The sequence below is a fragment of the Mauremys reevesii genome, linkage group 4 (genome assembly GCF_016161935.1).
Source record: "Mauremys reevesii isolate NIE-2019 linkage group 4, ASM1616193v1, whole genome shotgun sequence".
Classification (NCBI taxonomy): Eukaryota; Metazoa; Chordata; order Testudines; family Geoemydidae; genus Mauremys; species Mauremys reevesii.
This window is the reverse complement of record NC_052626.1, coordinates 75,380,537-75,395,012: the sequence shown is the minus strand read 5'-3', so window position 1 is coordinate 75,395,012 and position 14,476 is coordinate 75,380,537. Positions and strand designations below refer to the sequence as shown.

At 44.2% G+C, this 14,476-nt stretch overlaps 1 protein-coding gene across 8 annotated transcripts in view; it reads left to right on the top strand.

Annotated features, from left to right (window-relative positions):
- ALKBH3 (alkB homolog 3, alpha-ketoglutarate dependent dioxygenase) overlaps positions 1 to 12,663 on the top strand; it is a 62,107-nt gene extending 49,444 nt beyond the window's left edge. For 3 of the 8 annotated variants that reach the window (XM_039536564.1, XM_039536563.1, XM_039536565.1), the window contains exons 9-10: positions 8,131 to 8,229; positions 12,225 to 12,663. In XM_039536564.1, coding sequence (XP_039392498.1) covers positions 8,131 to 8,229; positions 12,225 to 12,317 — 192 coding nt within the window. In that variant the 3' untranslated portion in view covers positions 12,318 to 12,663. Of the gene's footprint in view, positions 1 to 4,187; positions 4,235 to 5,100; positions 5,622 to 5,669; positions 6,654 to 8,130; positions 8,230 to 12,224 lie in introns of those variants that run through there. The other 5 variants (XR_005597925.1, XR_005597927.1, XR_005597924.1 and 2 more) reach the window with 5 other exon arrangements.
- Positions 12,664 to 14,476: the final 1,813 nt, after the last annotated feature.

Below are 14,476 nucleotides of genomic sequence, written 5' to 3'. Positions count from 1 at the left end.
TCACTCACTTAATAGATCTTTTCTTTCTCTAACTTCTCTGATTCTGTGGAATTGTTTTTAGGAACAACTCCAAGGTCATATGAGGTTCAAGAATGTGCTTTTAAGCTTTACATTTACTGCTTCCTACCGGCTAAGCCAGCAGCCTTCCTAATTATAAATTATATCTAGTTAAAGAAGGACTTGAAACAATTGTACCTGTTTGGCTGGGGCAGTATAAACCCAGGCTTTTATTGAGAGTACAGCTGAAAACTATTAGAGCAGCTAATCTCAGTGTACCAAAATGCAGGCCAGTTCCTTTTGCAGGCCTGCGTTTCAGGGGCCACTCCTTTTCTATAAGAGTATACAGAACTGACCAAGCTGATTATATAAAAGTGACCCTGTGTTTCTCCAGATTTATTTTCAGGTATTTAAAACATCACATTTACTCACCTTAAAAATCAAAGAATCACTTTTAAGTGCCAGCACAGCAAATGGTTCTGAAAACCCACCTGGATTGTTCCTCTAACATCAGCTCCAAAGGTAAAGGTTCTGCAATGAGGGCTTTGCAGACAATGTTGATGATGGTGTAGGAGGCAGAATAAAGTCCAGTTAGGGTGCTCATAACTATTGGCTCTGCAGGGATAACAGGAATGCAACCTGTTTTTTGTGAGTAAAGTCAACAGTTTTGGCTCAGAAATGCACAATATAATGTGGTAAGAGGGTGTTGTTTTTACATAGCCACTTTTCTGCCCTCTTATCAGATCAAATCTTCCAATCCATTTTAACTAAGAAGATCACTTGGAAGCAAAGATGAAGTTTGTTCTTGTCCAGACATAAAATAACATGACGCAATCCTGTGAAATGAAACAGAGCTTTCATAATGGTATTTATGTATCTGCTGTTTGTCAGCAGTCATGGACTTTTTATAACTTCTGTTTAAAAACAAAAAACCTCCTCTCTGAAGTTAAAAAACCAAACCCCTCTATCCCAAATCTTTATCTTTGCATATGGATCACTAGGGATGCTTCTAACAGAGGAAGATGATTGTCCAAAAATTCTTGAGTGCCTCATTATGCCTTTTTCAAATAAACATTCTCCTTGCAAAGAGCAGCTAAGCTCTATTCTGAGCAGCACTGAACACCTTCAGCACTCTCAGACTTCAATAGGAGCCATGTATACTCAGAACCTTAGAGAACTGGGGCCCTTAGAGGACACAAAGAGAAACACTAATGGTTCCATTATTCCCAGCACAAGCACTGGCAGTATGAATGACCTCATTCTGTCTCCCTGTGACTTCCTGGGCATGAGGAAATGTGGCTGCAGTTCTGAGTCCATTCTATCATGTCATGCTTTTTGTTATTTAGAACTCTTTATTTGGGAATTAATCTGAGACCCACCAAACTTATTTCACTTAAATCTCACGCTGGATTTAACGCTCCCATTTTAGAGGTGAAGGCTTTATCTGTTAAGCCTTTCATCCATATTCCTCTTGTCCTTGTTGGTTTTTAATTAGGAATTGTTCATACCCAAATTTACTATCTCATTTAAACTCTGAGGCCTAAATTTTCAGGTGATATTGACTGATACTCTGATTTTCAGAAAGCACTGGGCACTTGTCCTTGTAAAATGTGTCAAGTTGGGCACACGAAAATGAAGCACCCAAAATAATGTCCCTTTTGAAAATTTAGACATTGTTTTTTGTTTTTGTTTTTTTAATTAATGGAAAATAGCTTTGTATTGTAGTGATTTTTAAAATAACACTTTAAAATACCATATTCTTCTTAAAGTACTGTAGTTGTCCCTGTTGGCGCTCCACGTCAGATGCACATGTGCCTATGGGCCTTTGATTGGAGATTTTCAGTAGCATTGTCCACAGGTTTGTCCCTGTGCCGTACCTGTTCCTTGGGCTCTGGTCTGAGGGTACGTAGGGAAGGGATCCCCTGCTTCTGCAGTTCTTTCTCAACCGCCTGCAGCCTGAGACTGAGCCTTACCGTATCCTTAACTTGTGAACTTTGCCGTCTTACTTGATTTATTCTTATTTTACTTATTTTGAATTTAGTTGATTTTCTTTGTTTTCAGACTTTTTGTTTGTTTTTTTTTGCACTGTACGTATTCCTCCTTCCTTGACAGCCGGGGCTTCCTGCCACCTCAGTTCCCCCTTTGTTTGGGTCTGCCTCTATGTCCAAAGTACGGTCAAAATCCCAGGGTTTAAACTTTGCAAGGTCTGTTCCATCTTGAAGAGCAGATCTAGGAAGCTGAGAGAGGACAGGCTCAATCTACTCTTATAGAGCACACCTTAAGGACTGCCAAGGTGTCAGGGGCCAGGGCCCAACTCCCTCCCTGTACATTGGTCTCAAGAGACCCAAATGTCCCATCGACCTCCAACATCTAAGCTCTGGCAAGCCATTTCAGAACCCCAAAAGCATGCTAAGAAGAAGAGGCCCAAGTCCACTGACAGGAAGTAGAGTACGAAGGAGAAATCTCCCCAAAGATCAGTTGCTAAAGAGACCCCGTGTCCCAGTGTGGGTACAGCTGACGCTCTTCTCCTTCCTGATACTGAGTCTTGCCCACCTTCAAAGAAGACTTCTGGGTCTTCTCATGCTGAGAAGCCCTGTTTGGTATCAGCCTTGACATCCAGTACAGAGCCCTTTTGACTTAAGGACTCTGCAAGGAGATCAGCATCAACACCAACTCCCTTGGTACTAGCTCTTCTGGTACCACATGCTCTTAACAGGTCAAGAGCTTAGAGAACATAGAGATTGCTTCCTCATGCCACCTCTGGTACTGGCAGCTACATCACAGCAGGTAGCCCAACAACTCGCCTCACCAGTACTGAGCTCTTTGCTGCTCCCACAAGACTTCTTTATCCTTCAGGAACCCAACTCTCCTCTTTTGGCCAGTATCAAAAGGGATCATCTGGTGGTACCGTTAAACCAGCAAATATCCACTCTCCCTGTGGCACCAACCTAACCACCAGTCTTGGCCATCTCCAGTACAGATTCCACCTCCAGTACCAAAGTGGCTTCCAGTCCCCAAGAAGAAGGGAGGATGGAGGCCAATCCTACACCTCAGAGTGCTAAATCTGTAAAAATGGAAGCACTTTCACTTCCGGTTCACCCAAAGAGGGACCGTCCCCATCGGAGTCCCACCTCACTTGTATACTCAACTACCAGTTGTGCTTAAGGACCTCTGGCCTGTTGGTGAGCTCCAAGAAGAGCCACTTCGAACCTGTTAAGACTTTTCACTGTCTTGCGGGCGGAGTTTCCACTTTCACACACCTCACAGCATACAGATTCCTTCGGAGCCCAAGGATATGTACAGCACAGGTGCAGACCCACAGACGTTGTTCCCAAAAATCTCTATCAAAAGCACATGTGTATCTGAAGTGGAGTATCTATAGGAACAACACATTTTGAAGAACTGCAGTTACTGTACAGGTAAATAGCCTCTCCTAGGTATTTATCAAACCATTCATTGTCCTCTGTGACTTGTCTGCAATATAGAGTTGTTCTGGATTAGCTATCTCAATAACTCTGTGTGGATGCTCTAATTCTGCAATAAATGTCCACACGTGGCATCATTCAAGGACATTTATTCCAGAATTAGAGCATCCATACGTGGAGTTTTTTGGGAATAGTTATTCCTGTATAACTCCACGTGTAGGTATCTGAAAGTTGAGGTCTTGTAACACTTGTTGTTTCACAAACAGTGGTGTATCAGTGTGAGGCAACTATCCGTTTGCTTCAGGCTGGATAGAATCTTATTCTAATAACCGTCTTCTAGTCTAAATTGTGCTACAATGTTTCAAAATAACATGGGCTCCACTTGTCTTGCAGCTACAGTAGTCTTTCAGATGACACAATAAGTTGTGGCCTGTCTTATCTCTTTCCCCTGAAGCACAGCTCCATTTTATCTGATGTTTTCCATTCTACTAGTGACAGGCTGTGTTTAATTCGCTTGGGAGTAATTGCCATCTTGAGCAAGGGCTGGAACATTTTAGCAATGCCTTCCTTAATCTCCTCCAGGCCAACTGCAATGAGTGTAATTTTAGGGGCCTGCACCAACCATTATAAGAAACAGGAGGAGAGACTGCCTCTGTAATTATAAGTAAATAAGTGAAATGGGAAAAAACAACTTGAGCATCTGTTCTGTGTGTCTATATGATTGTGCTCTACAGCAGTTTTCAAACTTTTTTTCTGGCAACCCAGCTGAAGAAAATTGGTGATGCCTGCAACGCAACGGAGCTGGAGATGAGGTGTTTGGGGTGTGGGAGGGGCTCAGGGCTTGGGCAGAGGGTTGGGGTTTGGGGGTGAGGAGTTTGGGGTGGGGACAGGGATGGGGGCATGGGGTGCAGGAGGGGGCTCCGGGTTTGGGGGGGACTTAAGGCTGGAGTGAGGGAGGGGGTCAGGGCTCTGGGCTGGGCGTGCAGGCTCGGGTGGGGCTGGGGATGAGGGGCTTGGGGTGTAGGAAGGGCCTCTGGGTTGCGGGGGACTCAGGGCTGGGGATTGGGGCCCAGGGTTGTGGTGCAGGCTTACCTCGGGTGGCTCCTGGTCAGAGGTGCAGCGAGGGTGCTAAGGCAGGCTTCCTGCCTGTCCTGGCACCATGGACCGTGCTGTGCCCCAGAAGTGGCCAGCAACAGATCCAGCTCTTAGGCAGAGGCGTGCAAGCAGCTTCTTGCGGCTCTCGCCCACAGGCATCACTCCCCAAGTTCCCATTGGCTGTGAGTGCAGAGCTCGTGCTTGGTGTGGGCTCAGCACATGGCGCCCCGTGACCCCCCCCCCCCCCGCCTAGGAGCCGGACCTGCTGCTGGCCGCTTCCGGGGTGCAGCGCGGTGTCAGAACAGTTAGGGACTAGCCGGTCAGCACCGCCAGCGGGACTTTTAACAGCCCAATCGGCAGTGCTGACCAGAGCTGCCACGACCCAGTGTTTTGCATTCCCGCTGTCATGACCCGCAGTTTGAAAACCACTCGTCTACAGGGACACTGGCAACGTTTAGAATCTTAAAACATGACCTACGTTTTTTCTTGATCTGTTTACAGTCACAGTATATATTTTTCATGAACAACTAATTGATTCAGTGTTTTCTCCCTTGCTGTCTTCTCCTACGCCCAAATCCTACAGGGAAAAAAGTCAGTAGCTCAGTCCTCAGAAGTGACCTTACAAGCCAACTGTTGGAAAGACCCTAAAATTAACAATTCATTATGTGAACAGTGTGGGGAAGCTGCAATAACAAAGCCATGTTTTGTGCAGCCTAGTCCTTGGAACTGAACCTGCAATGACAAACTAGTACGTGTCTTTGCAGTGCAACACTTTTTAAAAAAAAAATTATAAAGACAGATTTCAGTTTCATGTTTCCCAACGTTTGTTATAAACAAAAAATAAAAACACCTTGAGTCTGTCCTTTTAATAGTAGTTCTTCAGTTTAAAGCAGACACTCTATAGCTGAATTTCTACCTTAAACCTCCCTGAATATCTCATTTCAGAAAAGCTTTACACATTTATTAGACAGGGATGGTAAAATTGTCAGTAGTGGTGGAGACAAGGCAGAAGAGTTCAATAAATATTTCAGTTCTGTATTTGCGAAGAAGCTGGATGATGTCACAGTTTGCAGTGATAATTACACACTTTCCGCTATTCTAACAGTAAGTACAGAGAATGTTACACAGACTGCTAACGCTAAACATTTTCAGATCTGAAAGACCAGATAATTTGTACCCAAGAGTTTGAAAAGAATTGATGAGGAGCTCTCTGAGCCATTGATGTTGATATTTTAGAAAACTTTTGGAATCCTGATGAAGTCCAAGAAGACTGGGAAAAAAGTTAATGTGTCAATATTTTAAAAGGGTAAACAGGATGACCCAGGTAACTATAGGCCACTTAGCCTAACATGGATCCCAAGTAAAGTCACGCAAAGCCTGATATGGGGTACAGTCAATAAAGAATTAAAATATGGCAGCATAATTAATACCGCTACATGTGGTTCATGGAATATAGGTCTTGGCAAACAATCTTGACAGCCTTTTTTGATTATATAACAAGTTTGGTTGACAAAGATAACTGTTGGCATAATAGACGTCTGTAAGACATTTGATTTAGAACTGCACGACATTCTGATTTTAAAAATTAGCACTATACTAGAGTTCAAACCGATCACCAGAGAGGTGAGAACAGGCATTGTGGGACACCTCTCAGAGGCCAATTGCATCCCTGGCACCGCAGCGCTGTAGCTCCGGCACAGAAAGCTCTACGCCTCTCGTCGGGGTGATTTTTTTTAGAGCGCTAGTGCGCTGGGAGCCACACCCCTTGTGGAGGTGGGTTTTTTACAGCGCTGGTGCTGCGACTACACAGCCACGTTAAAACGCCACCACGGTAGCGCTTTAACATTGCTAGTGAAGACGTGCCATATGCCTTTTCCATGCCCATGTGCTGTGAAGCTTGTGTTTGGAACACAGGAAGTGCAAGCCACATGGCAAGAGGAATATAATGGGCAGCTGCACCAGCTCCATTTTGTCTTCAGTCCTGCTTCTTACCTCTGGAGTAACTTTGCTACAAACTGAATCTCTGAACAAAGGACTGAATGACCCATTCAAGTTGTGAATGTATTCCAGAGGGACTTTCAAGCCAGCAAACTCACCAATACTGCTAAGACCCTGATACATGGACTTTGAATCTTTGTACGTATGTGACTTTTTTACCATTTAACATCTCTCTTCTTGTTCTTTTTAATAAACCTTTAGTTTTAGAGACTAAAGGATTGGCTGGCAGTGTGATATTTTGGGTAAGATCCAACCTAATACTGACCTGGCAATGTGGCTGGACCTTTGGGGTCAGAAGAACATTTTATATAGGGGGCAGAGTTTTAAAATAACTTCTCACTGTACTGGACCTATGTGCTGACTGGGAGCCAGAGAAGTGGAATGCAATAAGGGAGCTGTGTGATTTCCCCGCCCCCCCCTCTTTTTTTCACTTCTTGATAACCAGTGTGGGGGATCAGAAGCACAGTTTGAGACTGGTTGGGGAGTTTAACTTCATTGTTACCCACCAGTCTTGGGAGTATCTGCGCAGCTTTTCTCAGCCTGCCCTGACTTTGGCATTTCCAGTGAGGGCTACCCCAGATGCACAGGGTCACCTATGCATCTTAATACAGATAAACACAGGTCCTGCATTGAGGAACCAAGAATGTAGGTCACTTATGAGATGTAGGACTGTATTTTGGAAAGCAATAACTCAGACAGGACTTTAAGGATCATAGTGGATAACCAATTGAATGTGAGTTGGCAGTGCAATGTGGTGACAAAGAAAGCAAATGCAATCTTTGAATGTATAGTCAGGGGACGAATGAGTAGAAGTACAGTTGAAAGGTGTTACTACCATTGTATATGGCATTTGTGCGACCAATGCTAGAATAGTGTGTCCAATTCTGATGACCACTCTTTTAAAAGAATGTTGATAAATTGAAAAGGGTTGTGAAGAGTTACAAGCCTGATATGAGGTCTGAAAAACCTGCCTCACAAAGAGAATAAAGAAACTTAATCTATTTATCTTAACAAAATGAAATTTAAGAGGTTCGTGATTTACAAGAACCTACATGGGGAGATTTTGCATAGTAGAGAGCTCCTTAATCTACCAGACAGACAAAAGCAGAACAAAATATATAATGGATAGACACTGAAGCTAGACAAATTCAGATTAGAAATAAGGCATGATTTCTTTTAGAGAGGTTAATTAACCATTGGAACAATTTATGCTAGGGATGTGGTGGATTCTCCATTACTTGAAGTCTTTAAAGCAAGGTCGAATGGCTATCTAAATTATATGCTGTATTCTAACTCAGCTGGAAGTGATGGGCTTGATGCAGGAATCACTTGGTGAAATTCTAGGTGTTATGGATGAGGTCAGACTAACTAATCATAATAGTTCCTTCTGGCCTTAAAATTTATGAACCTTGGTGAAATATAGCTGCTGCCTGGCAGTAACACAGGGAGTGGTATAACTGCTCTTCATGATGCAATGAGAACCTTATCAGACCTAAGTCTTAATTGATAATCTGTTGAGGGACCCCTTTCTTGTTTTAAGCTCTGATGTGGAGTCCCCTAATGCAGTGTTTCCCTCTTCTGCACATACTTCTGTATTTTTATTTCTTCTTTCTAGGAAGAGAATGGGGACTATACTTATGTGGAAAGAGTGCGGATCCCATTGCCTCATGGAACTTTACTGATGATGGAGGGAGCTACCCAGGAAGACTGGCAGGTGAGAATACTTGAGCAACATGAACAAGCTTTTTTTTCCCATCGTGGTATAGTTTTCTGGATTTCCACAAACTACGCCAGTGGGGACATGAGTTACTGGGAAAGCTATTGGGAGATGTGTGTTATGCAATAACGTGACACTTCACTATATATTAACAGTGCTTTCCGTCCAAGAATCTCAATGCATCCCACAAAATTTATGGCTTAAGTTGAACAGCATCTCTGCAAGATCAGTAAGTGATGTATATCAGAGGGGTAGCCGTGTTAGTCTGTATCCACAAAAACAACAAGGAATCCGGTAGCACCTTAAAGACTAACAGATTTATTTGGTCATAAGCTTTCATGGGTAAAAATCCTCACTTCTTCAGATGCATGGAGTGAAAATTACAGATATATAAATATACTGGCACACGAAGAGAAGGGAGTTACCTTACAAGTGGAGAACCAGTGTTTTCAAGGCCAATTCAGTCAGAGTAGATGTGGTCCACTGATGAGTAGGTGTCAATACCAAGAGAGGGAAAATTGCTTTTATAGTGAGCCAGCCACTCCCAGTCCCTGTTCAACACCAAATTAATGATGTTAAGTTTTCAAATGAATTGTAGCTCTGCAGTTTCTCTTTGAAATCTGTTTTTGAAGGTTTTTTGTTGAAGAATGGCTACTTTTAAATCTGTTATAGAATGTCCAGGGAGATTGAAGTGTTCTCCTACTGGCTTTTGTGTATTACCGTTCCTGATGTCTGATTTGTGTCCATTTATTCTTCTACGTAGAGACTGACTGTCTGGTTTGGCCAATGTACATTGCAGAGGGGCATTGCTGGCACATAATGGCATATGTCACATTAGTAGATGTGCAGGTGAATGAGCCCTTGTGTGGCTGATGTGGTTGGTGTCACTACAGTAGATATGGGGACAGTAGGCAATGGGGATTGGTTCCTGGGTTAGTGCTTCTGTGGTGTGGTGGGTAGTTGTTGGTGAGTATTTGCTTCAGGTTGGGGGGCTGTCTGAAAATGAGGATTGGGCTGCCTCCCAAAGTCTCTGAGAGTGAGGGATCGTTTTCCAGGATAGGTTGTAGATTGCTGATAATGTGCTGAAGAGATTTTTAGCTGGGGGCTGTACATGTTGGCCACTGGTGTTCTGTTATTTTCCTTGTTGGGCCTGTCCTGTAGTAGGTGACTTCTGGGTACCAGTCTCGCTCTGTCAATCTGTCTCCTCACTTTCCCAGGTGGGTATTGTAGTTTTAAGAATGCTTGATAAAGATCTTGTAGGTGTTTGTCTCTGTCTGAGGGATTGGGATTGGAGCAAATGCAGTTGTATCCTGTGGCTTGGCTGTAGACAATGGATCGTGTGATGTGTCCTGGATGGAAGCTGGAGGCATGTAGGTAAGTATAGCGGTCAGTAGGTTTCCAGTATAGAGTAGTGTTTATGTGACCATCACTTATTTGCACTGCAGTGTCCAGGAAGTGGATCTCTTGTGTGGACTGGTCCAGGCTGAGGCTGATGGTGGGGTGGAAATTGTTGAAATCCAGGTGGAATTCTTCAAGGGCCTCCTTCCTGTGGGTCCATATGATGAAGATGTCATCAGTGTAGCGCAAATAGAGGAGGGGCGCTAGGGGATGAAAGCTTAGGAAGCGTTGTTCTAAGTAAGACACAAAAATGTTGGCATACTGTGGGGCCATGCGGGTACCCATAGCTGTGCCGCTGACTTGAAGGTATAAGTTGTCCCCAAATCTGAAATGGTTGTGGGTGAGGATAAAGTCACAAAGCTCAGCCACCAGGTGTGCCGTGGCCTCATCAGGGATACTTTTCCTCGCAGCTTGTAGTCCATCCTCGTGTGGAATATTGGTGTAAAGAGCTTCTACATCCATGGTGGCCAAGATGGTGTTTTCAGGAAGATCACTGATGCATTGTAATTTCCTCAGGAAGTAAGTGGAGTCTCGAAGATATCTAGGAGTGCTGGTAGCGTAGGGTCTGAGGAGAGAGTCCAAATAGCCAGATAATCCTGCTGTAAGAATGCCAAAGCCTGAGATGATGGGGCGTCCAGGATTTCCAGGTTTATGGATCTTGGGTAGCAGATAAAATACCCCTGCTCGGGGCTCTAGGGGTGTCTCTGTGTAGACTTGTTCCCATGCGATAGCAGGGAGTTTTTGAGCAGATGGTGTAGTTGCTTTTGGTACTCCTCATGAGATCGGAGGACAGTGGCCTGTAGAATGTGGTGTTGGAGAGTTGCCTGGTAGCCTCCTGTTCATATTCTGACCTGTTCATGATGACTACAGCATCTCCTGTCCGCCCCTTTAATTATAATATCAGAGTTGTTTCTGAGGCTGTGGATGGTATTGCGTTCTGTACGGCTGAGGTTATGGGGCAAGTGATGCTGTTTGTTCACAATTTCAGCCTGTGCACGTCTGCGGAAGCACTCTATGTAGAGGTCTAGTCTGTCATGTCAACCATCAGGAGGAGTCCACGCAGAGTTCTTCTTCTTGTGATGTTGGTAGGAGAGTTCCTGTGGGTCAGTGCACTGTTTGCTGGTGTCTTCAAAATATTCCTTGAGTCAGAGGCAGCTAAAGTAGGCTTCTAGATCACCGCAGAACTGTATCATGGGCATGGTGGGGCAGAAAGAGAGTCCCCGAAATAGGACAGACTCTTTTGCTGGGCTAAGTGTGTGGTTGGATAGATTAACAATATTGTTGGGTCAGTTAAGGGTACCACTGTGGTAGCCCCCTGTGGCATGTAGAAGTTTAGTTTACTGTCCATTTTCCTCTGTAGAGAAGTGAAGTGTGCGTTGTAAATGGCTTGTCTCGTTTCTGTAAAGTCCAGCCACATGGAAGTTTGTGTGGAAGGTTGGTTTTGTATGAGAGTATCCAGTTTTGAGAGCTCATTCTTGATCTTCTCCTGTTTGCTGTATAGGATGCTGATCAGGTGGTTCCTCAATTTCTTTGAGAGTGCATGGCACAATCTCTCACCATAGTCAGTGTAGTATGTCGATTGCAATGGATTTTTTACCTTCAGTCCGTTTGGTATGATGTCCATCTGTTTGTACTTGGAGAGGAAGATGATGTCTGTCTGTACAATACCCACCTGGGGAAGTGAGGAGACAGGTTGACAGATCAAGATGGGTACCCAGAATTCACCTACTACAGGGTAGGCCCAACAAGGAAAATAACAGAACACCACTGGCCATCACGTACGGCCCCCAACTAAAACCTCTCCAGCACATCATCAATGATCTACAACCTATCCTGGAAAACAATCCCTCACTTTCACAGACCTTGGGAGGCAGCCCAATCCTCGCTTACAGACAGCCCCCCAACCTGAAGCAAATACTCACCAGCAACTACCCACCACGCCACAGAAACACTAACCCAGGAACCAATCCCTGTAACAAACCCCATTGCCTACTCTGTCCCCATATCTACTGTAGCGACACCATCATAGGACCCCACCACATCAGCCACACCATCAGACCACCCTGACTGAATTGGCCTTGTCAGCACTGGTTCTCCACTTGTAAGGTAACTCCCTTCTCTTCATGTGCCAGTATATTTATGCTTGTATCTGTAATTTTCACTCCATGCATCTGAAGAAGTGGGGTTTTTTACCCACAAAAGCTTATGCCCAAATAAATCTGTTAGTCTTTAAGGTGCCACCGGACTCCAAGTGATATATAGTGATCACTCCACCCACCTATGTAATGGTCCTGCATTTAGAGAGGCAGTGACGAACACAGTATGCATCTGAAAGTGCATAGGCAATTTAAGAAGACAGAACATAATGAAGTTGTAATTTGGCCTAACCACTCTACTGTTACAAAAAGTTCTGTGGGTTTCTTAATGGCCCTGAGCAGTCAGGACATGGGTTTTATGTCTTATCGAATTCCAGTATTATGAAAAGTGAGTAATGTCACCATCCTGTAAAATGAGGATACAAAATATTTTGTATGTGAATATTAAATGTGTTTTTAATTGTGCAAACTCATTCTTTTTGTTCATAATGTTTATAGCATCGGGTACCTAAGGAATATCATGCCAGGGAACCACGGATAAACTTGACATTTAGGACCATTTATCCAGACCTTGAGGGAATGCAAAGGTGAATGAAGACAACTGTCTTGGATATTACTGGATATAACATCACGGCTGATCCAAAGCTTCAGACCTTGTGCTGGTTTGGAGCAAGAAGCCATAATAGATTCAGTTACTGTCAAACATTTGATGGGGAGAGGGGAACGGAGCTGTCATCATGGAGAACTGTGACAGTCACAAGTTTCCTGTAACATGCAGATGATACTGTTGTATTTTCAGACATAAGATGCTATTTAATTTTGCTAATTCATAGACTTCATTTTGTTTGATTTTAAAAAACAATAATGACCTGTCCCTTTGGAGAGAGGTGAAAGTGCTTGCATAAAATTAAAGATATGAGAGTTCACCCATGGGAAAGCAGCTTCAGTGATCAGTGCTTTTTTATCACCACCCCAATACCCCGGCAAAATGTGAATGGGTTTTCATAGCAGAGACAAGTAACAGAAAATAATCCTGTCATACTGCTCTACATTAAACTGTGTAGGTGTGTGTATAAATAATACTTTGCACTTACATAGCACATCAACTCAGAGATTCTTGGTGCACTTATAATTAAGGCTATGATTTGGTCCTGGTGGCTGCGGAAGTCATGGAATCTGTGACTTCCGCAGACCTCCATGACTTCAGCCTGCAGCAGCTGGGAGCTGCAGGGTACCCCACCGTCCATGGTGGCCGAGAGCTGCAGAATACCCCGTGGCCCAGAGTGGTGGGGAATCCCCCGCTGCTCCCCAGTCTCTGCAGGGAATTTCCCAGAGCTCCCCAGTCCCTGAGACCCCTGGCAGCTCCTCTGCTGCCACTGCCAGCAGGGGAACCCTTGCAGCTCCCCAGCCTGGCGGGGAGGGAGGGGAATCCCCCAGAGGTCCCCAGGCAGCAGGAGATCCCCTGCAGCTCCCCAGCCTCCATGGGCTGGAGTCACTCCCAGTTACTGGGCAGGGGCCGGAGCTTCCAGCCACAGCAGGGCAGGGTGATGGACCCTTCTCCCCTCCCCATTGGTCATGAACATTTTTAGTAAAAGTCAGGGACAGATCACGGCTTCTGTGAATTTTTGTTTATTGCCTGTGACCTATCTGGGACTCTTACTAAAAATATCCATGACAAAATCGTAGCCTTACTTAAATACTATAACCTAGCTCTTACATAGTGCTTTACTCTGTATATCACAAAGCACTTTACAAAGGAGGTAAGTTGTATTGTTGTTTGCATTACAGTAGCTAGAGGCCCCAACCAAGATCAGGACTCCTGTGTGCTATGTGTTATACAAACAGCTCTTGCCCTAAGCAATAGGTGGGACAGACAAGAGTGTGAGGGGAAACAGGCACAGAAACAAGAAGGGATTTACCCAAAGTCTCACAAGTCAATGACAGATTTGAGTAGAACTCATATCTCCTGACTACCAGTCCGGTGCCTTACCCCCTAGACTATGTTGCCTTGCTGCTTCACTGGTAACCAATAAAGCCTTACACCACACCGACAAGGTTGAGGAATATTATTTCCATTTTATAAATAGGAAATCTAAGTTGCAAAGAAATTAAGGTCAACATTGGGGAAAAGTGGCCAAGGATTGTGGGTGCTTCAGATTTTGAGACTCTGTATTTGAGATACTTAGGGTCTGATTTTTCAGCAGTACTGAGCACTTGCAACTTCCATTGACTTCAGTTGGCGTTATGGGTGTCCAGCACCTCTGAAACTCTGGCCTTGGATATCTCAAATTGGGTGCCCAAAACTCCTGACTATTTTTGAAGATTTGAGCCTAAATTATTTCCCCATTGTCATGAGAACCCACCACTCCTGACTCCTCATCCTGCTCTGTGACCATTAGAAAATTCTTCTGTATGTATGTGTAATCTCACAAATTCAGATTATAGTGAAAAACACTTCCATCAAACTTCTTGTGTTCCAGACAGGCAAACAGCAGCTAAAACCCAATTCTAGGTAGTCTTGCAGGAACTGTTAAAAGCTTGCCTTGCCTACCTGTCTTGCCTGCTATTGGAACCAATGAATTCATGTTCACTGTTCTGTTAAGCAAAGCCAGATATGCCCATATGTGGCTAAATACCCTCTACAGTTACTTGTTCGTCAGCTATGCTAGGCTGCAGGATAGTACATGTTCATTTTCTATGTATTGTGGGACCACAAGCACTGATAAACATTCTCTGTATTGTCTCACATC